The sequence below is a fragment of the Hipposideros armiger genome, unplaced genomic scaffold (assembly GCF_001890085.2).
Source record: "Hipposideros armiger isolate ML-2016 unplaced genomic scaffold, ASM189008v1 scaffold_242, whole genome shotgun sequence".
Lineage (NCBI taxonomy): Eukaryota > Metazoa > Chordata > Mammalia > Chiroptera > Hipposideridae > Hipposideros > Hipposideros armiger.
The window spans coordinates 1,772,700-1,795,446 of record NW_017731592.1 but is presented as its reverse complement, the minus strand read 5'-3'; the positions used below and the strand labels follow the sequence as shown (position 1 = coordinate 1,795,446).

The window sequence follows — 22,747 nt, the reverse complement described above, 5'->3', positions numbered from 1 at the left end:
CTTCTGCATTCAATCTGTTGCAATGCCTTGTTTTGGTTGAATAAATTTTAAAAATACAGCCTCACAGATACCTAATTGGAAAAGGGAGGAGTGCTTAATCGCCTTTCCAAATGGTTGTTGATATTCTTCTCTGCAGTGTAGAATCTGAGACCATATCAGTAAAGTTTTTATACTCATTTACATGAAAATCTGTTGGTCCGGCTAGCAATTTCAGTGGACTGTTAACCAATATATGATTCTTTAACATCATGCTTTGATTATTTGGAAAGTAGGTTCACTGAGTTGTGCAGATCTTCTAAATGTTTTTCCATTTCATTTTTTTTTTCTTTTTAACTTTATTGGAGAACTGTGTTTTTCCAGGACCCATCAGCTCCAAGTCAAGTGGTTGTTTTCAGTCTAGTTGTGGAGGGCGCAGTTCACTGGCCCATGTGGGAATTGAACCGGCAACCTTGGTGTTAAGAGCCTGCGCTGTAACCACCTGAGCTAACTGGCTGCCCTTTCCGTTTCATTTTGTAATATCAAAGATAACATTTGTTAACATCACCACCAATTACATCAGAAAAGTCTTTAAGTATTGAGAAGTTGTCAAGCTCTTGGTGGTGGATACAGGTTATCCAGAATTCTAAGTTTTGCTCAAAAGGTTGCTTTTTATCACTGGCTACAAAGAAACTGTTTTCCTTAAAGTGACAGGCTCATTTTGTTAATTTTGTTTTAGAAAATGTCTGCCAGGACCCAGGTCCAAATATGATAGTTTGTTAGCCATTCTTTCAAGTGCAAATGGTGTTCCCTGAAAAACGTGGCTTCCCCTTTCTTTGATTTTATCTTTTTATCCAGGAAAAACTAGAATGCCTAGCATAATGCTTTTTAGATGAAGACAGAAAAGTCTTGGGCCTGGTCAGGTGAGGGAGCAGAGATACTGGTTTTAATGGCTGTGCATGCTAGCCCCCTGGGCTGGGAGTGACCATGGCCTAGGGCTCACCTGGCTCCTTGACTGCTCTGGGGATGTGAGTACTACAACCTGGATCCTCTGTGTGAGTAACCCCACACTGTCCAGATATTCTGGCTTTGCTCATGGAGTGAAGCAAAATTATCTTGGAGCTTGTTTGAACAGATCCGAACTCAGGAGAACACCTAGAACCTTTCCTTTCTCTTCTCCCATCTTTTGCCTAAGTCTAGACTTGTATCTGGAGAGGCTCTGAAATTTAAACTGAGGTGAGAAGGAATAATCAGTTGTTGCCCAGGACTGCCGGGTTTAAGAATCAGTTCCATCATCTTTTGTGATGAAGGAAAATGGTTGGATGTTTCATTCATTTGATAAATATATACATATATTTTTAAAGATTTTATTGGGGAACGGGGGAAGGGGAACAGACAAGTTGCTGTCCTTTTGTTGTTCAGTCTAGTTGTGGAGGACATCGCTTCACTGGCCCATGTTGGTATTGTGATCATTGCGCTCTTCCTGGGTGAGGCAGTTGCTCGCCAGCCATTGGACGGCAGCTCATGAAAGCTCACACCCGCTGCCGGCCAGCCCCACTGCAGCCTACGCAGTCACTGGCGACTCAACGGCAGCCCCGCTCCAGGTCGAGCTGTTGTTCACCATCTTAGCTGTAGAGGGCACAGTGTCACTGGCCCTCATGTGGGATCCAAACCGGGGCCCTGCTGCTCAGAGCTGGCATCCCAAGCCAACTCCTAACCAACGCGCCACTCGGTCGGTCCTCATTTGATAAATATTTGTTGATCATGTTCTTTGTGTGGGAATAAGTGCCAGGTGCTCAAAACACAGCTTGAGAACAGTTAGTTGAAAGTTTGGATTGATTTCAGGGCATAAGGGGTCATGATTGCCGGGAATTTGGAAAATGGCAGGAGGTTATAGTCAAAGAAATTTGAACCAAAAGCTTGTCTCTTCCAAAGCAAAAATATGAAGGAAAAGTGGTAGTACTGACCAAATATAATATCTCCAGGGGTTGGGATTCACACCACCATCTGGCAGTTAGAGACAAAAACATCAGAGAGATAAGTCCCCAGGCCCCACCAGCTATTGTATCCAGGTGCAGGAACCAAAGCGGAGGGTTAAGACAGCTTTAGGGGTTGCCCCCAGAACTGCCTGGGCCTAGAAGGAAGGGGTCGAGTATACCAAACTCAGGACAGTGAATAAGCCAGCTTCTAGTTTAGACTTACAAGAACAGAAGAGCCAAGGGGTCTAGATAACAGATTGAGTGCCTACTGTGCAGATTCCTTGAACTAAGCTTTGCATCTCTAATGTCACTTAATTCTCTGGGCAACCTTACGCAATGTAGATGGTATTGTCCCTGCTTCAGTTAGGAGTTAATTAGCTTCTCAGGCCCTGTGTTTCTTCCTTTAATTGGAAAGACGCCTGTCCTGTAAATTCACTTCCATTGATGGCTAATCTCATTTATTATGTGTACCAGTTTGGCTCTAGAGCAGTGGTTCTCAACCTGTGGGTCATGACCCCTTTGGGGGTTGAACGACCCTTTCACAGGGGTTGCCTAAGACCATCGGAAAACACATATTTTTGATGGTCTTAGGAACCGAGACACCGCTCCTCTATCCGTCTCCAGGTGGGTCCGCCCACATGCAGATACACCCACATACGAATACCCGGCGTGATGACATCATCGCACCAACTCCATCATATACACCCCATACAAATACAGGTGTATGTGACAGGGTTGGCGCCATAATGTACTTATGCGGACCAGTCACACATGTGTAGAGAGCAGCTACTGTGTAGAAAGCAGCTACTGTGTAGAAAGCAGCAGTATTGGAGGTAAAACGACACTTCATGAATTATAAATATTTCACAATATATAATTACATATTGTTTTTGTGATTAATCACTATGCTTTAATTATGTTCAATTTGTAACAATGAAAATACATCCTGCATATCAGATATTTACATTACAATTCATAACAGTAGCAAAATTACAGTTATAGAGTAGCAACGAAAATAATTTTATGGTTGGGGGTCACCACAACATGAGGAACTGTATTAAGGGGTCACTGCATTAGGAAGGTTGAGACCCACTGCTCTAGAGAGTCATGTTATTTCCATGAACAGAGGCATCTCACTGTAATCTCTAAGGAATGCAGTCTTCCACTCTTCCACACTTGAGATTGGAGCCATTCGGGTGGAGGTCCAGGGTGGGGAGATGGCCTTTCTCTGTGGGAAGCAATAATTTCAAGCAGTGTCTCACCAAGCTGCCTGCCAGCTGTATTGCTGTGGGAACACTTGACAAATCTCACTAGCTGCTATGTGCCCAGCTGAGCATAAGCCCTGAGCTACCCCCTCTTTATTGGTAAACGTGGGTAGGAGGGGGTTTTTTAGCAGATGATCCCCTTAGCACAGGCATGAGGTAAGAGAGTACAGAGTATTGGGGGAACTTAAGGAACGAATTCCTGGAGTTGAGGGCAAAGATTAAGATGTCTAACAAGTCACCTTAGATTCATTGCATGTGAGAGATACTTGAATTCTTGTAAAATACAGTGACCGTATTTTCTATATTTCCCACCCTAGTCCTGATTTCAAGTACTGTTTTCTATCGCTCTCCTCCGGCTCATAATTAGTACCATATGTTGAGCAACATATTATGGGTGTGGCAGTGGACTAGGTGCTCTGTCACAGCCAACCCTACAGCCAGCTGCATTTTGCAGATGAGGAGACAGTAAGTAGAGCTTGCCCAGCATCATACAGCTGGTAAATGGTGGAGGCCCAGGATTAATGCCAAAGCCAGTGTTGTTTGCACTGTACCCTAGTGCCTCCCACGAGTACTCTGGCACTACATAGTCACATTGATCACACATTTAACATAAGAATTCTGTATTTGTTTTTAAAAGAAAAAACGCTTATCGTATATTGCAGTATACTGTATATTATATATTTGAATTCTTGATCGTACCTAAAAAACCATATATGCTGTACTTCATAGGCCCTATAAAGAATTTAAAGAATAATTTTACTCATATAAGATTTTTATCTGTGTAATCACTTTAGAACCTAACACCCAAATGAAATGGAACTCTACTGAAGTAAAATTACATGTCTGGGTGTTTGCCTTAGACTATGGTCATCATCGTTACAGGGAAAGGGATGTGGGTGTTGGCCTCACCTCCTCTCCCTATAGTTCCTACGGCACTTGTAGCTATGGAAAATTTCCTGGGTACACTTCGCAAAAAGACCTCATTTGCCTTAACTTCTCTGACCCTCATCCTCCTCCATCCACCTTGCACCCTTTCCATGAGATACTCACCGTCAGTGGATTCTAGGAGGCTGTATGTTTTTGCAGTTTCCACTGAGCAGTTGCCTTGCTCACTGAAATGTTCCCTTGGCAGAGACCATTTAGGCTGTTAGTATCTCATATGAGTTCCACATGTAAGGTTTCTCTCTCTCTCTCTCTTACTCTTTTCCAGGGTTCTTATACTTCCCCAAATGTTTCATTGTGCTCCTGGTACCACTGTTTGGTTCCTTTCTTTTCCTAGAAATCAGGGACCTGGGTCAGTAATTGTAACGTTACAGATGTAAGGTACTCTGATGCCTACTTCTTGTGAAAAGGTGATTTTATTCAGGAAAGGTGATGTCATTAATTTTACTGTAGGGTGAGGATTATTCCTCTGCTTAGGCCTCTGTATACACTTTTACCTAGTGGTGGGTAAGTTTGGAAGGTACATCAGCTAACTGTTGCATGTAACAGCCCACCCCAAAACCTAGTGGCTTAAAACAATACCATTTATTACTTCTCGTGAGTCTGTGGGTTGACTGGGTGTTTTTGCCAGTCAGGGCTGGCTTGGTTGATCTAGGCGGGACTCATTCCTGTATCTGCTCCGCCGGCCAGTCAGCTAGAAAAGCTCAGTTTTCTCCACACGCCTCTCACGTCCCTCCAGCAGCTAGCCTGGTCATGCTCATGGCATGGCAGAGGTGCGAGAGCGAGCAAGCCCAGCCATGCAAGGACGCAAGTAGAAATGCACATACACTTTTCAAGCTTACTCCGGCGGCATATTTGCTAACATCCTGTGGGCCAAAGAAAGTGACATGACCAAGCCCAGTGTCAGAGTGAGAGGAGACTATAAAGTAGGACACAGGAAGGCCTTTAATTGGGGTCATTAAATGCTATCAGTCTCCCAGTCAGTACCCCTCAATGTGAAAGAAAATCAGTAGACTTATATTTCGAGGTCACCTTTGTCCTAGGAGGAAAAAAAAGTCCAAATAAGAATTGCTGTGTATTGAGACTATGCCATGGGCATGCACAGGGCTAGGCGCTTTTCCTGTTCATGCATCGAGCTTCACAACAACTCTGCAAAGTGGGTAGGAAATCAGAGCTCTGGAGGTTAAATAACTTGCTCAAGGTCACCCAGTTAATATGTGGTCAGGCAGGGATTAGAGTGCACGTCAGTCTGACCCCCAAAGCCCAGGTACTTTTCACCACAACTTTTACCTCTCAGAAGCACCAGGGTCTACCTTACCTTCCCTCCAACTCAGTTTTCAGTTGACTTGATGCCTTTTGAGTAGCTCTACAAACCTTTCCTCCGAAATGCTGCTGTGGTCCTAAATGGAATTACACAGCTCTTCAGGAAGCCTGCATGTTCTCCCACACTCTGCATTAACTGAAGCGTTCTTTCATTCCAGGTGGGGATTGGTCTGTAGACTGCACAGACGGCCCAAGGATTGTGGCCTCTCCCGGACATATCAGAAGAAAAGGACATCTTTCTTTTTTTTAACCTTCAAGATTTGGGGACATCAAGGCATTAGGGCGTGTGAGCATGAGCTTTGGAGTCAGCCTCACTGAGGTTTAAATCCTAGTTCAACCACTCAGTAGCTCTGTAACCTTGGGCAACTTATTTAACTTTTAAAATCTGTTTCTTCGTCTAAAAAAATGGGAATAAGCACACCTAGTTTGCAGAGCTGTTATAAGGACTAAAATTATGTATAAAATATGCCTAATCCCATACGTGGCATATACTGAGTGACATTATTTGTATTGTTAATATTATTTCTAAGCAGCCTTTCTCCTTCTGGGAAACTGTTTCTGTCTGTTGGACAGGTTCCCCCCACCTCCAGCCAATCTGTGCAGACTTGCTGCCTGCTGTGTCATCGGGAACGCAAAGGCTGGGAAGAAGGTCCTTCCCAAAACGGACTGGTGTTGCAGGGTGAGAAGCTGCCCCCTGACTTCATGCCAAAGCTCGTCAAAAATCTCCTAGGCGAGATGCCTCTGTGGGTCTGCCAGAGTTGCCGAAGGAGCATGGAGGAAGATGAAAGGCAGACAGGTCGAGAGCATGCAGTGGCGGTAGGTAACCGCTGGGACGGGGTCCCTGAGTGCAGGAGGGCTGCCTTGCCCAAAGACAGCAGGCTGTTGAGCTGTTCCTTCCTGTCCTCTCAGGTGGCTCTCCTCGGGCGGCCCTACGCCCGCTGCTGAGAGGCTGCTGGGCTGCATTCACACAGCATTACTGGCTTGGGTTCACGTGGGAGAAGAAGAGAGAGAGGCCTCAGGCAGCCCACCAGCCCCTGAGGAGAGTCTGTGCATAGTGTGAGGGTCGGCTCATGGGTATTGGGACATGGAGACCCTGCCCCCTCCATGTGACTGTACTGTCCTCAGCTCTGTGACAAGTAAAAGCCAACCAGTATGACATAGAGGGCAAAGGTTGGCTTGAGGGTCTGCAGTGTGCCTCAGAAGACCTCCAGGATGCTGGGAGCCAGCTAGGCCTGCCATTCTCCTGAATCACAGCAGTCTGACCATCCTTATTTCTCAACCCCTCCAGCCACTGCCGTCTGCCCAGGGTCAGTTCAGCTCAGGACTCCTGACTTAAAGACCCTCCTCTCCTTGGCAGCTCTCAGGACTCCCCAAAGGCCCAGAGTTGACAGGCAGTCTCTGCCCTTCCCAGAATCTCTCTCATCAGTACCCACACACTTCACTTCATGGGGAGCAGTACAGCCCCTCCCAGCCGAGGCATTTGCCCTTGCACCTGGAGTTGTGGGGACTGTGCTTTGGCCACAGCACGGGAGCCCTGGAGGAGGAGGCGCTCCTGGGTCACCTTAGGCAGCAGAGGGTCGGCTCTGATGTTTGCTGTTTCATCGTGGGCCTTTTTCTTCCCTCTTCTCCAGATCTCCTTGTCACACACATCCTGCAAATCACAGTCTTGTGGCGGTGACTCTCATTCCTCTTCGTCCTCCTCTTCATCATCCTCATCCTCGTCCTGCCATGGGAACTCAGGGGACTGGGATCCCAGCTCGTTCCTGTCAGCACATAAGCTCTCGGGCCTCTGGAACTCCCCGCACTCCAGCGGGGCTGTGCCGGGCAGCTCGCTTGGGAGTCCTCCTGCCATCCCCGGTGAGTCTCCAAGCTCAGGAGAGAACCAAGCCCCATAAATGTGGACAGCTGTGTTTTCCTAACCCCTTTGTTCGAACAAGCCGGAAGATCAGTTATTAAATTAAGTGACAGTAGAGCTGTTCTGGTGGGCGCAGAGGCAGTCTCCGTTCTTCAGGACCCTGAAGTTGCAAACCACTGCTGTGTTTGGCTCTGGTAGCTGTTCCCATTGGATCCAGGAGGGGACCTGGTGAGCACTGGCTGAATAGAAAGTGGAGTCTGGGAGGGCCCTTAGGGAATTAGGGCGTAGGTCACCTAACACCAGACCCGTGCAGCAGCACCGAGGACCTGGGTGCCTTCATCTTCCTTAAGGGATGGGTATGAAAGGCTGCACTTTCATCCACAAAAGGCTGCCATGATTATTAGCCCGTATCATAGCTGCCTAAGCCTTCTTTAGCCCCTGAGAGACCCAAAGAGAAGAGTCATGGGTTATTGATGTCCTGTGTAAATACGGAATTATTGTCTACTTCTGAGAGGAGGGGCTGAGCTCTTCAGAGGGGTGCTGCCCCCAGAATTGTGAGAGTTGAGCAGTACAGTTCCAGTTGTGGGGCATAAACCAGAGTTGTGAAATCCTCCCACTGCTCTGAAATTCGGGGCCACCAGAGAGGATGGTGTACCCCAGCTGCCTCGGTCCTGGTGGCCCTCAGTCCTCAGCCTGCTGCTCTGCTGGCTCCTGCAGATCCCACCCTGGGCCTGAGGAAGCAGGTACTAGAGACCCTGACGAACACACCCCTGCTTGTGCCACAGTGGCGGTGCGTGGCCTTCCATGGGGCTGGCATTCCTGGTGCCTTCTCCCGCAGGCCTGGGCTCCTTGAGCCTGTCCAGCCAAGCTGCTGCCTGCAGCGAAACCTCTCCAGCCCAAGGCGGCACTGCTGGACATTCCCGAAAGCTTATGGTCCACTGTGCTGAGAGGCTGTGCCAGACAGTTCCCTCTGGTCACAGTAAGCAGGACGCTGGGGCAGCGGGCCCTTGGGTTTTCCTTTCCAGAGTCTGGGCTCCCACTCTGACACCTTTCTCCCCCATCTGCCCACAGGCGAGGTTTTCCCCATCTCGGAGCACCACCGGCACGCAGACCTCACTGTGCCACCTAACAGCCCCACCGGCCACCACCCCCAGCCAGCATCGCTGATCCCATCTCACCCTGGATCCTTTGGCTCACCACCACCCCCACACCTGCTGCCCACTACCCCGGTAGCACCTTTCCCTGCCCAGGCTTCAGAATGCCCTGTTGCCGCTGCTGCCACCCCCCACGCCCCAGGGGCATGTCAGAGCCCTCACCTGCCCTCCACCAGCATGCCGCTCCTGAAGATGCCTCCACCTTTCTCAGGGTGCAGCCACCCCTGTAGTGGGCACTGCGGTGGGCCCCTGCTCCCATCACCAGGCTCGCAGCAGCTGCCGAGCACCCACAGGTGAGTGAGTAAGTGATCAGCCTAAAGGGTACGCTCCCGCTGACTTGGACTTGGAGTTTGGGAAAGCTTTGCCGAGGGTACCTTTGGGTGGAAATTAAAGGGTAGACTCTGTTTATGGATTTTTTTCATTGTTTTTCCAATTATAAAAGAAATAGGTGTTTATTATTTTTTTAAAACTTGGGAAATTTTAGAATATAAGAAAAAAATGACCTCATAACCTAAACTTCTAATGCTGCGGTGTTTTTTTCTTCCTGATGTTTCTGTATGTAACATAATTAGGTCCCTGTTCTATGTACATTTTTGTGTAGTTATTTTTTAACATCATCAGAGAATCATTTCCCCAGTTGAGATTCTTCAAAAAACTTTTCAGTGGCCACATAATGTCTTATTTTATAGCTCTAGCATAATTTATTTTCTCATTCGCCTATTCCTAGACACTTAGGCATTTCCAGTTTTTAACCGTTATAAACAAGTCTGTGATAAGCATCCTTGCACCCAAATCTGTGTTTGAGTTAGGAGTTATGTCCTTATGGTAGAGTCCACCAAGTAACTCTGGGTACTGAGTTACATATGTTAACATGTATTTGAAAGATACAATTTTTTGGAGAAGATAGATATGTATTTTTGTATTATAAATCAGATCTGTGTGTATTTTACATTTATATTTTCCCATCCAGAAATCCCACCACTCTGATACAACCACTCTTAGCAGTTTTCCTTCCGTGTCTTCCCCGCTTGGTGTTGGCAGCTATGTCTCTCTCACTTGGGGTTGGCGGCTGTGTCTCCCACTCTGTATTGGCGGCTGTATCTCCTTCACTTGGTGTTGGCGCTGTCTCTCTCCCACTCGGTGCTGGCAACCGTGTCTCCCGCTCTGTGTTGGCGGCTGTGTCTCACGTTCGGTGCTGGTGGCCGTGTCTCCCGCTCTGTGCTGGCGGCCGTGTCTCTCTCACTTGGTGCTGGCGGCCGTGTCTCCCGCTCTATGTTGGCGGCTGTGTCTCCCGCTTGGTGTTGGCAGTGTCTGTACAGTTTTTCATTCACCTGGTCTCACTTAGCATTCCTGTGTGGTCTTCTGAGCCTCAGCTTCACAGACTGGAGGATATTTTCCACATTGCACTTTGCTGTTCTCCAGTTGGTAAACATTTGGGTCATTCCAACATGTCAACATTATAAATAACGTCTCTAAAGATGTCTTTGCCTAAAGCTTTTTCTGTTTTTTGGATTTTTCTCCTTGGAATAGATCCCTCAGAATGAGGGTTCTTGGTTTAAAGGATGTCAGGATGTATTTCTTGTTTTTTGTTTATTTGCTTTACTTTGCTTTTTGAGAAGGGACACAGTGTAAAATTGCTTTCCAGAGGACTCTCCAAAATGACATAGCACCAGTAGTAGGGTGCTGGTCTCTTGTACTCTCGGGAAAACTAGGTATTTTAATTTTGCTAATGTAGTTGAGGAAGAATGGTCAGTTTGGATTAAGCTTCTCTAAGCACCACTGGTAATGGTTCCTGCCCCCCTCCTTTTCCACCTTGTGCCTTGGAGTCCAGCCCCCTCCTGGCTCCTCCCACTGCTCATGGGGGTAGGAGCCCGGGCTCTGGCACTTCTGGCTCCAATTCTGGGAACTTGCAGGCCTGACTCTTCCTTACCTGGAAAAGCAGTCTGTATTACAAGATGCCCCATGCTGTCTGAAGTCCAAAGTCAGAGCAGTGCAGGGGTGAGTGTGAACTTTGCATACAGACCTGGGTTGAGTCCTGGCCACTCCTTGAGCAAAGTGGTGAAACACTGAGCCTGTCTCCTCCACTGCAACACCAATTTTGCAGGCCCTGGGGGATAGTTAGAAATAATATGCTGAATACAGCACCTGGCCCAAACAGTAGCTCCTAGAGTCTGTGGCCCACAAGGCACGTTTGCTTTCTTAACCTCAGGGCCTCACGGCCAAGGCAACTTTGCCCACTGGTGCACTCGGGCATAAGACCTCAGAGAAGAGTGAAAGACTGATCCCATTGACTTCCTTTGGATGCTCCAGGGGAGCCATCAGCCCACTAATGTGTTCAGACACCTACTTACTGAGCACCTACTGTGCACAAGGTTGTTATGCTAAACACTGGACCCAAAATAGAAGTGGCATAGTGCCTGCCCGTAGGAGAGAGCACGATTGGTCTGAGACAGACACACAGATTGTCTCAATAGTGTGGTAACAGTAGGATAGAGAGAGATGTATGCCAGCCCTCAGAGTCCAGGAGAGTCACATGGTGGGTGTGGGCAAGGGAGGCAGGGGGGATCTTTCCCGAAGAGCGCCGTGGAGCTGGGCCCTGAGGGACAGCGAGTGTTGGCCCTGTTCTTGTGAGGGCACTGATGTGGCCTGACTGCCTCGGCCTTCACAAGATGAGGCTGCTGAAGGGCTGTGGGGACGACGACGGTGGGGTTGCTTCCCCGGGCTCCTGCCCTGCCCTCTCACCTTCGGGCCTGTTTTTCTCCCCCATCAGCAGAGACCCCGTGTGCAAGGGGCACAAGTTTACACACAGTGGCCAAGCCTGCCAGCTGCCCCAGTCCTGCGAGGCAGATGAGGGGCTGGGCGAGGAAGAGGACAGCAGCTCAGAGCGGAGCTCCTGCACCTCGTCCTCCACCCACCAGAGAGATGGGAAGTTCTGTGACTGCTGCTACTGTGAGTTCTTCGGCCACAATGCGGTGAGTGAACGTCCCTAGGCCAGAGGGCTGGGGCCGGCCAAGGTGAGCCAGAGGTGCGCCCGCTCTCCCCAGAGGCCCCTTGCTCTAGTAACCATGCTGGGACCCTGTGAGTCCTCACACCTGCGTCTGCTCTGTTGATCCTCACAGCACACTGGCGAGGTAGGGATTCTTAAAACATTTTTCTGCCTTTGCTCTTTTCGTGGTTTCTCTTAAGATTGACTTTTTTTCCTTAGGCAAAAGGAAAGGAAATGGCAGAGAGAAAGCTATGATTCTGATGAGTATGTGTACGTGTGTAATCACAGAGAAGTGAACGCTTGTGCGTGATGAAGGCAGAGTGGAAGCAAGGCTCTCGGTCCCCCAGGTGTGAGAGCCAGCCGAGGGACAGGCCCTGAGCACAGATGGCGCCAGAGTACATGCTGTCTCTGGACAGGGGCAGGAAGCAGTTCAGAAGTCTCCTAAGGTGAAGAGGAAAGGGCCGCCGGCTAGGGGAGAGCAGTTGAGGACAGAGAAATGAAAGTAATTACATTGCTAGTCACCTTTGAGCTAGGGGTTATCCTCATTTTAGAGATGATAAAATTGAGGCTCACAAGACTCAGTGACCTGCCCAAGGTCATACAGCTTCCAAGTGACGAAGCCTGGGTTCAAACCTGCTTTCCTGGCTCCCAAGCCAATATGCTCCCAACACTGTCACGTACCTCCCACTCCATCCACCCACCTCTGCCTTGGCTCTGGCCTGGCTGACAGTGAAGCCATTTGGCCTTTGTGGGCCTGGTAGAAAGAACAGTTGTCTCGCTTCTCACCACATGTTTGGTGCCAGCGGGTGGGAGTGCTATGGGCTTCCCAGGCCTGGGGTGTAATGTCAGCACCTCCCCCTCCCCCAGCCACCCGCTGCTCCGACGAGTCGGAATTATACCGAGATCCGGGAGAAACTCCGCTCGAGGCTGACCAGGCGGAAAGAGGAGCTGCCCATGAAGGGGGGCGCCCTGGGCGGGATCCCTGGGGAGCCCACCGTGGACCACCGAGATGTGGATGAGCTGCTGGAATTCATCAACAGCACGGACCCCAAAGTCCCCAACAGCGCCAGGGCCGCCAAGCGGGCCCGGCACAAGCTGAAAAAGAAGGTGGGTGTGGGGGGGAGCCCTGGTCTACCACCTCTTCTCCCCGAGGACTCCCTCGCCTCAACCCCCAGGACTTCTGGGCCATGAATGGTGCTGGCTTCCCAAGGCCTTGGCGTGGCTCACTGCTCTGGGAAGGTCTGAAAGAGTTTGGGAGGCATCAGGCTCAGGGAGACGGGGGGACAGTGACTGGAGGACAAACGAGTCTTGGACTCAGAAGCCGCTTGCTGGATTCCTCCAAGCCTAGGACTTGCTTCAGTCAGTCAGTCATTTATTCACTCAGCAAACACTTCTGCAAATACTGGGAGCCAAAGCATGGTGCAGTTAAGTTCTCACCCTGGAGAAGCTCGGTCCAGTGGAGAGGCTGACACAAACCTGGACGAGCACATTAGTGTGTGACAAGTGCCGGATGAGGGAAGCCCCCATCCTGCCTGGGTGTGCTGGAAACAGCTGTACTAAGAGGCTGACTCAAGAGCTGGTTCACAGGGAGTGAGTACAGATCCGCCAGCAGGGCCCTCCCGGTGCTGGGCATCGCACATCCACAGCAGCTTGGTGTAGCCAGGGCTCAAACAGAGGAGAGGCGGAACAGATCGTGGAAGTGAGGAAGGGCCTCGTGGGCCCTGCCGAAGAGCTTTGACTTGATCCTACAGCTGAGGGGGAGCCACTTTAATCAAAGAATGCATTTGGTCATAACTGTTTTCCAAGATTATTGTGTGGCAATATGGAAGGTAGCCTGGCAGGGTGATACTCCAGGCCGGAAAGCTGAGTCAGGGTAGAGATGATTGATGGTGGGGCTGGAGCAGGAGAAATGGATTTTCAGAGGAAGCAAAAGTGACAGACTTTGGTGATCTCGTTACAGGACAGGGACATGCAGGAGTTAGGGATGTCTCCCAGTATTTGCTTGGGTGACTGGCAGGATGGCGTGCCTTTTGCTGAGCAAGGATGGGATGGCAGAAGACAGGAGTTCGGCTGGGGCACGTTGACTCGGAGACATCCAAGTGGAGATGGAGGTGCGGGGCTGGGAGTTGCCAGCGTGGAGATGTAATTGAAGTCATGAGAGTGACCCAGCCCATGGGCTGAGCGAACCCTTCCCAGAGGGCTAAGGACAGAATCCAGTGAGCCCTTTCCCAGCAGCCGTGATGCCAGGCGAGCCCCAGGGCTTGACGGCTTGTCCCCAGCTGCCTCATTACCTCTTCGCCTGCCTGCCCCCAGCTGCATCTGCACAGTGCCACACTCGGGAACCCAGCAGTCGAGGAGACTGGGTTGGACAACCAGCTTGCTCCAGGTCCTGGGTGGTCAAACAACCCTGGTGCTCTGGAAAGCAGCAGTGGTTCTCTATCTTTTTCCAGCACAAAGGACAAACCAGGACTTTGGCCCTGGAGCACCAAGTAGTGAGCCAAGGGGCTCCACCACTGCCTGCAGAAAGCTGTCCACACTTTCTTCCTCTCATCCAGCATTGCCTGGCCAGAAGTGTCCGGTGGGCAGCAGCAGTCTCTTTGGCCTTTCCTGGCCTCTTAAGGCAGTTAGGTCCTAGCGAGCACACTTCACAGTTCCCAGGATGGTGTGCTTTTCCTAAATCTGTGTGCTGCACATTTTCTCCTTCACCAGTAAGGCTCTCTTCTCTCTCCTTTTCCTCCTGACAACTTCCTTCCAAGCTCAGTTCACTTGTTTCCTCTTTTGCAGGCTTGCTCAGATAACTTTTCCCTCTGTACTCCTGCCACACCTTGCACATCTCTCTAGTCTGTCATTTATCACACACTACTTACTTGTTCAGAAACTTACTGCATAGCTACTATCTGTCCAGCCCAGTCGAGAGGCCAGGTTACAGCAGAAGCAGGCAGTTGCAATGTCATGTGATAGGCGATCATGGCCATTATCTGTTTATATATCAGCCTCCTCCCCATGTCCCTCCATCTACCTCCTGGACTTACAACTGCTGTCCACCGAAAACACAGCTTCCCCTACAAGTCATCCAGAGAATAAGCCTGCATACTCTCTCCCACCTCAGGAGACGAACAAAGCTGGGTGTCTTTCTGCTCCCTTATACCATTTCCAGACCGTGACTCTGTAACCCTTGCTCTTTTGGAACTGACCCCGGCTCTGTCCTCTACAACCTCCCAGCCATTCCTCTTTATCCATTGAGGACTGTCACCTGCCCCTTTTCTCCTCTCCCCAGACCAGGCGAGACGCCTTGACCATCGTTGACTCACTCCTTACCAGTACTCTCAATTCCTTGCCCCACTGCCCTTCAATTGACACACACTCAGGAAAACCGCAGCCCTGGGTCACCCCCAATGTGCCTCTCCCCCTCTGCACCTCAAGGAAAGCACCAAATCTATCTGTGGCACGTGGCCACATGGCCTCCCACTTGCTTGAGCCCCCACATTGCCTCACAGGCCTCTGTAGCTCCCTAGTCGTCTTCCTCCTCATCACTTCATTCGTCACAATCCTTTTGAAGGACTGCAAGTCTTCTCTAACTTCCAGGTTTTCCCCACTCCCACCTTATTTTTTGGCTAATACCCTCACTTCCTGTTCCAGTTAGGCCAGTGGAAGGCACTCTCTCAGCGTCTTAGCACCTGCAAACTTTCTTGTCATAAAGGACCAGTTACCCTTTTCCTACCTAAGGCCCTTGCAGTCCTTTCCTGCCTCTCAGGCTAACATTGACTTCCTGTCCTGTGGCTGCAGCCTCTCTGGGCTGTTTCCCATCAGCATCCACTGTGCCCAGTATGCTGTCTTTTTTTAAAAGCAAACTGTTCCTTGAGTATACAACTTCCGTTTCACCCCCCCCACCCCCACCCCTGTCTCTCTCCTCTCATCACAGCCAGATTCTTGAAAATTTCTCTGCATTCAGTCTTTACTTCCGTCAGCTCACTGCAAACTGTTTTCCACCCCCCAGAAAGCCAAACCATGCTTTCTCCTGTTCCATCTTCTTTGTCTGCTAGGCAACATTTCCCATTTTGTGTTTCTTCTTTTCAAACACTGTTTTCTTTGGCTACTCCACCCTCAGTTGGGGGACAAGGAAAGGACAGTGGGAACGCCTAGCTCTCCACATTTCTCACCTTCCTCTCCACCCTCTTTTCTGTCTCCTTTGTGTGCTCCTCTTCCTCTACCTGCCCCCCCCCCCCCCCCCCCCCGATAGAGGACATCTCCCTGGGAGAGAGAAGCCATCTAGTTAGTGGTGCCTTCCAGCTCGGTATGGCCCCTTGTTCCCTCCTTGCACGTCACAGTGATGTCTGCTGTTGCTACTGGGCACCTTCTTATGGCATCCCACAGGTACTCAAACTCAGAGCATCCAAAACTGAACTTGTTGTCTTTCTCCAAAGAGGCCTGTCCCTCATTCTCCATTGTCTGTCTAGCTGGATGCACCACCGTCCACCCAGTTGCCTGAAACAGAACGCTGGGTGCCACCCTGGGAGGAATGCATCACGGTGATCAGGAGCAGTGGGCCTTGGACTTGGACCTCAGTTTGAAACCTGGCTCTGCCACACTTGCTGTATGACCTTGGGCAAATCACTTAACCTCCAAGCCTCAGTTTCTTTATCCAGGAAATGAGAATAACAGTAGAACCTAAGTCAGATTGTTGCGAGAATGAAATGGAGTGATGCACGCAAAGGTTTGGCAGAGTGAGCGCTTGGTCCGTGTGGCTGCCGGAGCAGCGTAGCGGGGGTTGGGGTTGTTCTCATGACACATTTCGTTCTCCCCACACACCACCGAGTGTCCTGGCCACACTACCTCCTAAATCACTCAAACCATCCACTTCACTCCACCCCATGGCCACTCCTTAAAAAGCCTTCAGTGGCTGAACGTGCCCTCAGGATTGAACCCATACTTGAGCATGGCCTGCAGGGCTCTTCAGGAGCCAGCCCCTGCTTAGCTTGCCAGCTTCGTCTCAGTCTGCCCTTCTGGCATTCTGCCCACCCTACACCCAGAAGAAATCTGGGCTCCAGCTGTACCTCTGAGTGATTGGGATCCCCTAAAGATTTAGTGCTTTTCCATTTCCCAGCCTTTCCACTTGCTCTTCCTTCTGGAAAGTGCTTGTCTCTCTCTCTCCAGGATAATCCCCCTCACTCACCCTTCATGCTCAGGGCGATACCGCCTCTGGGAAGTACTCCCTGATGGGCCTGGTCTGGGTTCCCAGAGCACCCTGTGCTTTCTTCTCTGTAGCTTTTGTTACTGTTACTCAGAATTAAACAGCCTGTTGCGTGTCTGTCTCCCCCAGCAGACTCAGGTCAGCGAGCAGAGACTGTGTCTCCCGCATAGTTGAATTCTCAGAACCCAGCCCAGTACCTCAGAGTCAATGGTCAAGAAATGATTGTCAGACAGGACTGAAAAACACAGGATCTTCTGCAGATCACAGCTTGGGTGCTGTCCCAACTCTGCCACTCACTAGCCATGCAACCTTGGGCCAGTTCCTTATTCTTTCCCAAGTCGAGTGTCCTCATCTGTAAATTGAGGATAATGATGCAACAAGGACAGTTGTGAGCATTAAATGAGACGGCATGTGGGAACTACCAAGCTCATGGTACCCAGCAGAAAATGTGTGTTTCTGTGCTCTCCCCTCCTTGCTACCAAATTGCATGTGGTTCCACATCACTCCCTCTACACCAGCCATTTTCAGACACCCTTGCCTAGCTGCAGAACACTCTTCTGCATCCGAAGTCTTCCAAGGAACTCAGTTTCTAACAAAGCAGAGCTGTTCTTGTTGCAGGGGAGGAGTAAAGAGAGGCCCTTCCAGTCCTGTGTGCGTACCCATAGCCTTAGAGCTGGCCTTATGGCCTTAAACTCCAGGTCGCACAGCTGGAAACGCTGCTGCAGGCTGAGCGGCTCCCTCACCTGAGCACAGTACCAGGGCACAGCCTTACTTGCACACAGGGAATAGGACACACCCTCTTAGGTGTCCCCATATTGACCCTGTGAGGTATAGGTAGGTCATTTTTCTCCTAAGTTTTCAAATGACATTAGTAAGGCTCAGAGAAGAAGTGATTTGTCCAAGGTCCCACAGCTGTGGTCCTAGTCAGTTGTGGAGCCAGTGTTCAAAAAAGACAAGAGGACAAATAAATGCATGCCCACTGGGCCACAGGGTCACCCTCCTTAAGTTAACTTTGAGGTGACAGACAGCAAGCCCTCTTTTCTCTCCCCACTTTCCTCTTCCTGTTTTCCTCCTTTATTCCCAGATCGCTAGAAATACGTGAAATGGTAGAAGTCATCCAGCCCCTGGCACGGCACCACCACCTCCTTCCTGTAGGCCTTTGACGTCTGTCTCCTGTCTCCTTTTCAAGGCCTTCTTGGCCTGCTGGTGCCTTGAGGTTGGGCAGAGGGGTGGGGTGACTCAGCCCACAGACTAACTTTTTCACTCTCCAGATCTGGCTCTGTCAACACTGATTGGCAGGGCCCAGCCTCCTGAGCCTCCCGGGCCTCACCCAGCCAAAGAGGCTGCTTTTACATGTGGCTGTCCATAGTATGTCATGGGGCACACTTTAGGCGTGGCCTTGATTACTTGAGGACAACTGAGCAGTGAGTGGCCTTCCTATGGGAACTTCACCCTCTTCAGTGGCATCCATACACAGCATTAGGAGGATACACACATTCCCAACCCCCCAGAGCAGTCAGCCCCACAACTTCCTTCCTGAAAGACACTCATGACATCATGGTTTTTCCCTCTCCTGCCTGCAGAATTGGAGAGCATGTCTGTAGTAGCCATCTTCCTCACATGCATCCCCACTTTGGTCTTCTCTTCAGAACTATTGTCCCATTTTGCAGATGAGTTCACTGAGACTCAGCAAATGGGTGGCATTGTGCAGTTAGCTACATCCGCACCCTTTTGAGTCTAGCCTTCTTAGGCCCTAGGACATCACTGGGGCTCTGGATGAACAAGCTATGAAAACCCTGCCCTCGGTGGGTGTAACAGCCTCTGTGCCCAAGACGCGTACCTGTCTGATTGCACTCCATCTTCACTCCTGCAGGGTGGGCAAGCAGGCCAGGATCATGAAGCACTGCCTTTAGCCAGTTAGTGGCAAAGCTGGGCCCCAGGCTGGTATGTCAGGTGTCACGTTGTGCCTGGCAGCTGCCAGGCCCCTGCTGAAACTGTCCTTGTATTGGCAGGAAAAAGAGAAGGCCCAGTTGGCAGCAGAAGCTCTGAAGCAGGTGAATCGTGGTATTTCTGGAAGCCAGGAGCTGAGGCCTGCCAGGGAGAGGCTCTTGGAGTGGCCTGACCGGGAGCTGGATCGGGTCAACAGCTTCCTGAGCAGCCGTCTGCAGGAGATCAAGAACACTGTCAAGGACTCCATCCGCGCCAGCTTCAGTGTGTGTGAGCTCAGCATGGACAGCAATGGCTTCTCTAAGGAGGAAGCTGCTGAGACAGAGCCCCAGAGTCTACCCCCCTCGAACCTCAATGGCTCCTCAGAGTACCGGCCTGACATCAACCTTGACCTGTCCCCTTTGACTTTGGGCTCCCCTCAGAACCACATGTTACCAGCTCCAGGCAAACCAGCCCCACCATGGGCAGAAATGAGAGGTCCCCATCCACCATGGACAGAGGTGAGGGGCCCCCCTCCCGGTATCATCCCCGAGAATGGGCTAGTGAGGAGACTCAGCACTGTGCCCAACTTGTCCCGGGTGATCTGGGTCAAGACACCCAAACCAGGCAACACCAGCTCTGAGGAGCCAAGCCCAAAGGAAGTCCCCAGTTGCAAGCAGGAGCTGCCTGAGCCCGTGGCCTCAGGTGGGAAGCCACGGAAAGGCAAGAGACAAGGCAGTCAGGCCAAGAAGAGTGAGGTGAGCCCAGCCCCCCGGTCCTCGGCCAGCTTGGAGGCTCCCAGTGCCAAGGGCCAGCCCCCCAGCCCCAAGCAGCCAGGCAAGGCCCCAGAGCCTCCCAAAGTGGGCAGCTGTGCCGAGGCCGGAGACGGGAGCCGGGGGAGCCAGCCAGGACCAGGTTGGGCTGACAGCCCCAAAGCTGACAAGGAGAAGGGCAGCTCCTGGCGAAACTGGCCAGGTGAGGCCAAGGCACGGCCTCAGGAGCAGGAGTCTGTGCAGCCCCAAGGCCCAGCAAGGCCCCAGAACTTGCCGCAGGGCAAGGGCCGCAGCCGTCGCAGCCGCACCAAGCAGGAGAAGTCGGCCGCCTCCTTGGGTGAGTGCACCAGGAGCAGGGGCTGAGCCCCCTGCCAGGCCACGGGTGGAGGGCAATCCTCGTGTGTGGGCACTGAGCCCTCCTGGCTGTGTCTTCCTAGACGATGTGTTCCTGCCCAAGGACATGGATGGTGTGGAGATGGATGAGACTGACCGGGAGGTGGAGTACTTCAAGAGGTAGGTGTGGCCACCTGCTGCCCTACTCTCTCCCGGACCTCTCCCACCAACCTGTCTGCTGGAACCCAGGTAGCCACTTGGCAGGACAGGGCATCTGGAAGGGTGCAAGGGACCAGGCAAAGGAGGCGTATCAAGTCCCAAAAACCAGGGCTTTTCCGGTTTCATTCACTTTGTTTATTCACTTGCACTTCTCTGCTCTGCCTGGGCTGAGCTCTGGGGCAGAGGCGAATCAAACAGTCTAGGTGGGGAAAGAGCATAAATCTATATAGTCCAGCAACAAGTGCTGTTAGAGGAGTAAGGATGTGGGTTTGGGGAGTGACTAGAAGGGGGACCACAGGCCGCGCTGAGGCCTAGGGGCAGCCAGGGCAGCACTCCGAGAAGAGGTGGTGGCTGGGCTGAAACCTGAGGAGTAAGAATGAGTGGGCCAGGAAAAACGAAAAGGGTATGTGTGACAGTGGGTCAGCACATATAAAGGTTTGAGGGTGAAAAAAACCTGTCCTTAGGAGAAAGGAAGACAGCCCAGCATAGCTAGTGTAAAACATGGAAGGGGGAGGGGGGACAAATGCCAATGCAGTGTCACTCTCTTCATACATTGTCCCCTGGGCTTGTGGGCACCCTAGCCAGGAAGCTCCCCCAGCCAGCACAGTTGCCTTACCTGCTAGACCACAACACCCAGGAGCTGGAGGGGTTGTGCTCCTTTAGTGACCAGGACACATGGCTCTAGGAGAGGGGTCCAGTGGGTGGGGGGATCTCTGATTGTACTTCTCTGTTCCCCCAAACCTGATAGGTTCTGTTTGGATTCTGCAAAGCAAACACGCCAGAAAGTTGCTGTGAACTGGACCAACTTCAGCCTCAAGAAAACCACTCCCAGCACAGCTCAGTGAGGTATGGAGACCCCAAGTGTTGCGTGCACCCCCTCCTAGTGCTCTGCCAGCTTCTGTGCTCTGAGGCATAGGGAGCTGGACTGAGGCCTGCAGCCCGGACCCCTACATCTCCACAGTGACAGCCCAGCGGGCTCTGCTCTCTGCAGGCACAGGCACCATCTCTTTTCCTGCAGCCATTTCTCCCTAGCCCTGTCCTTCCATCACTCCTCCCTGGGTCAGGCCCTCCTGCCCTTGCTCCTGAAGGTCCCCTTCCTGCACCGTCATCCCCTGGGGTATCCACCAGGCCTCCACTTCCCCTGCCACCTTCCTCCCACTGGGCCCAGACAGCCATGGGCCCCAGAGGGCTGCCCCTATTTCTGACATTAGCCTCGGGGTTGAATCTCACTCGGTGGGCCCAGCTACTCCTGCAGGTTGCCAGGACCTGCAGCGTGACCTGCAAGGGAGCAGCGTGGGGGCTGAGCTAGACTGAGGTCTTGGAGGTCATTTAGACGCAAACAGGGCAGGTTTCACAAAGAAATTAATAGCGAAGCTGCCTCCTGGAAGAAGAGGCCTGGCCTCCCCTCCCAGCCACCTGCACAGGCCCTTTTGTCTAAATTGTTGACCTGTCAGATGATGCTCTGGACTGAGAATACAGGAGAAGGCACTGAGCTGAGAACCGTAGTACAGGAGAGAAGGGTAGCTGGCAGTCAGGCTTCGGTGCTGGGGTTGGGGCCTAATGGCTGCGCAGTGCCATGCCTGAACCCTGAGCTGTATCTTGTGCTCAGGCCTTTTCTGACTGACACCCACACAGCTGCCCTTAAGGCAACAAGAAACTGGGGCTGATGTCCTCACCTGTCCTCTCTGGACCAGGGCAGCAGACTTCCTTGATTCTTGGGCAAGTCTTCTTGCCCCTCTTTGGGTCAGGATCCCCCACCCTTGATGCTGTTCCTACCTCCACGGGGACCTATGGAGGAGACCCAGAGCCAGCATTGGGAGGCCATTGCTCACCATGTGTCCGTGCTCTTCTGTATTCGCAGCCTTTGCCGGGTCCAGCTTCTTCACGGTCTCCTGAGACCCCCGACTGCCAGCTGAAGGTCTACAGTTTCTTCCTCCTCCACAGCCCCACCCACCTGCCCAAGACCCTCCCTGTTCCCCGCCATCCCGGACCAACCAAAAGCTGAATGGATGCTGAGCCGGGCTGGGACCCTTCAGGACCTCCACAGAGCCGCCTCCAGGTGCTACGCAGCCTCCACACTCAGAGCCCGGGGGCTGGGCTGGCCTGTGGGCCGGGGGCTGCTGGCCCAACACTGCTCTCCGTATGTTTGGTTTTTTGTTTGTTTTATTTTTTAATTCTTTACTTTTGATACTGTGAAGATCTTTCCTGCGAAAGATAAAGCAACATTTGGACAAAGAGTTGTGTGTTTCATTTGTTGGGTAGAGTTGGGGGTGAACTAAGGGATGTAATTAGAATCATGGGGTCTGTCTTAGTCACCAACCTTGTTAAGCATATACTGTGTGTCAGTGGTTTGGCATTGTTTCTACTTAATTCTTGCAGCAGTTTTAAGTAGGACTATTATCCCATTTTACAAATAAGGAAACTAAAGCTAAGACAGGAAAATGACTTCATTGAGCTCAGTCTAGCTCACTAGGGTTAGAGCACAGGTCTGTATGACTGCGGCCTCTGCCTTTTCCTCCTGGTTGGGAGGACTCGTATGGGAGCAGCCCCTTCCCCACACTGTGTCTGTTTTCCCCTCTGCAAGATGGGTGAGTTGCAGGGATGGGACTCGGTCTCTGGGCAACTGATGTAAGAAGAGACCTGGGGAAGGCTTGAGGCCTTTATGGACTGTGCACCTTTAGCCAAGGTGTTTAGGGTTGTCATGGGAAGTGGGCGGTAGATGGAGTTTTTATAAATTGAGTCTGACTTTCCAATGGGAATGAGACGTAGCTTAAGTGCTTGAGAGTTAAGTGTATAATGAACCCTTCTGTAAAGTAAAGCAAACT

At 51.3% G+C, this 22,747-nt stretch overlaps 1 protein-coding gene across 14 annotated transcripts in view; it reads left to right on the top strand.

Moving 5' to 3' along the window:
* FAM193B (family with sequence similarity 193 member B) overlaps nt 1–22,159 on the top strand; it is a 31,124-nt gene extending 8,965 nt beyond the window's left edge. For 3 of the 14 annotated variants that reach the window (XM_019655606.1, XM_019655604.1, XM_019655605.1), the window contains 11 exons: nt 5,644–5,804; nt 6,059–6,301; nt 7,117–7,342; nt 8,179–8,319; nt 8,412–8,787; nt 11,265–11,466; nt 12,348–12,587; nt 18,684–19,707; nt 19,808–19,883; nt 20,671–20,768; nt 21,784–22,159. In XM_019655606.1, coding sequence (XP_019511151.1) covers nt 5,778–5,804; nt 6,059–6,301; nt 7,117–7,342; nt 8,179–8,319; nt 8,412–8,787; nt 11,265–11,466; nt 12,348–12,587; nt 18,684–19,707; nt 19,808–19,883; nt 20,671–20,767 — 2,652 coding nt within the window. In that variant the 5' untranslated portion in view covers nt 5,644–5,777 and the 3' untranslated portion in view covers nt 20,768; nt 21,784–22,159. Of the gene's footprint in view, nt 1–5,643; nt 5,805–6,058; nt 6,302–6,394; nt 6,542–6,773; nt 6,793–7,116; nt 7,343–7,476; nt 7,569–8,057; nt 8,320–8,411; nt 8,788–11,264; nt 11,467–12,347; nt 12,588–18,683; nt 19,708–19,807; nt 19,884–20,670; nt 20,769–21,783 lie in introns of those variants that run through there. The other 11 variants (XM_019655601.1, XM_019655612.1, XM_019655611.1 and 8 more) reach the window with 9 other exon arrangements.
* Nucleotides 22,160–22,747: the final 588 nt, after the last annotated feature.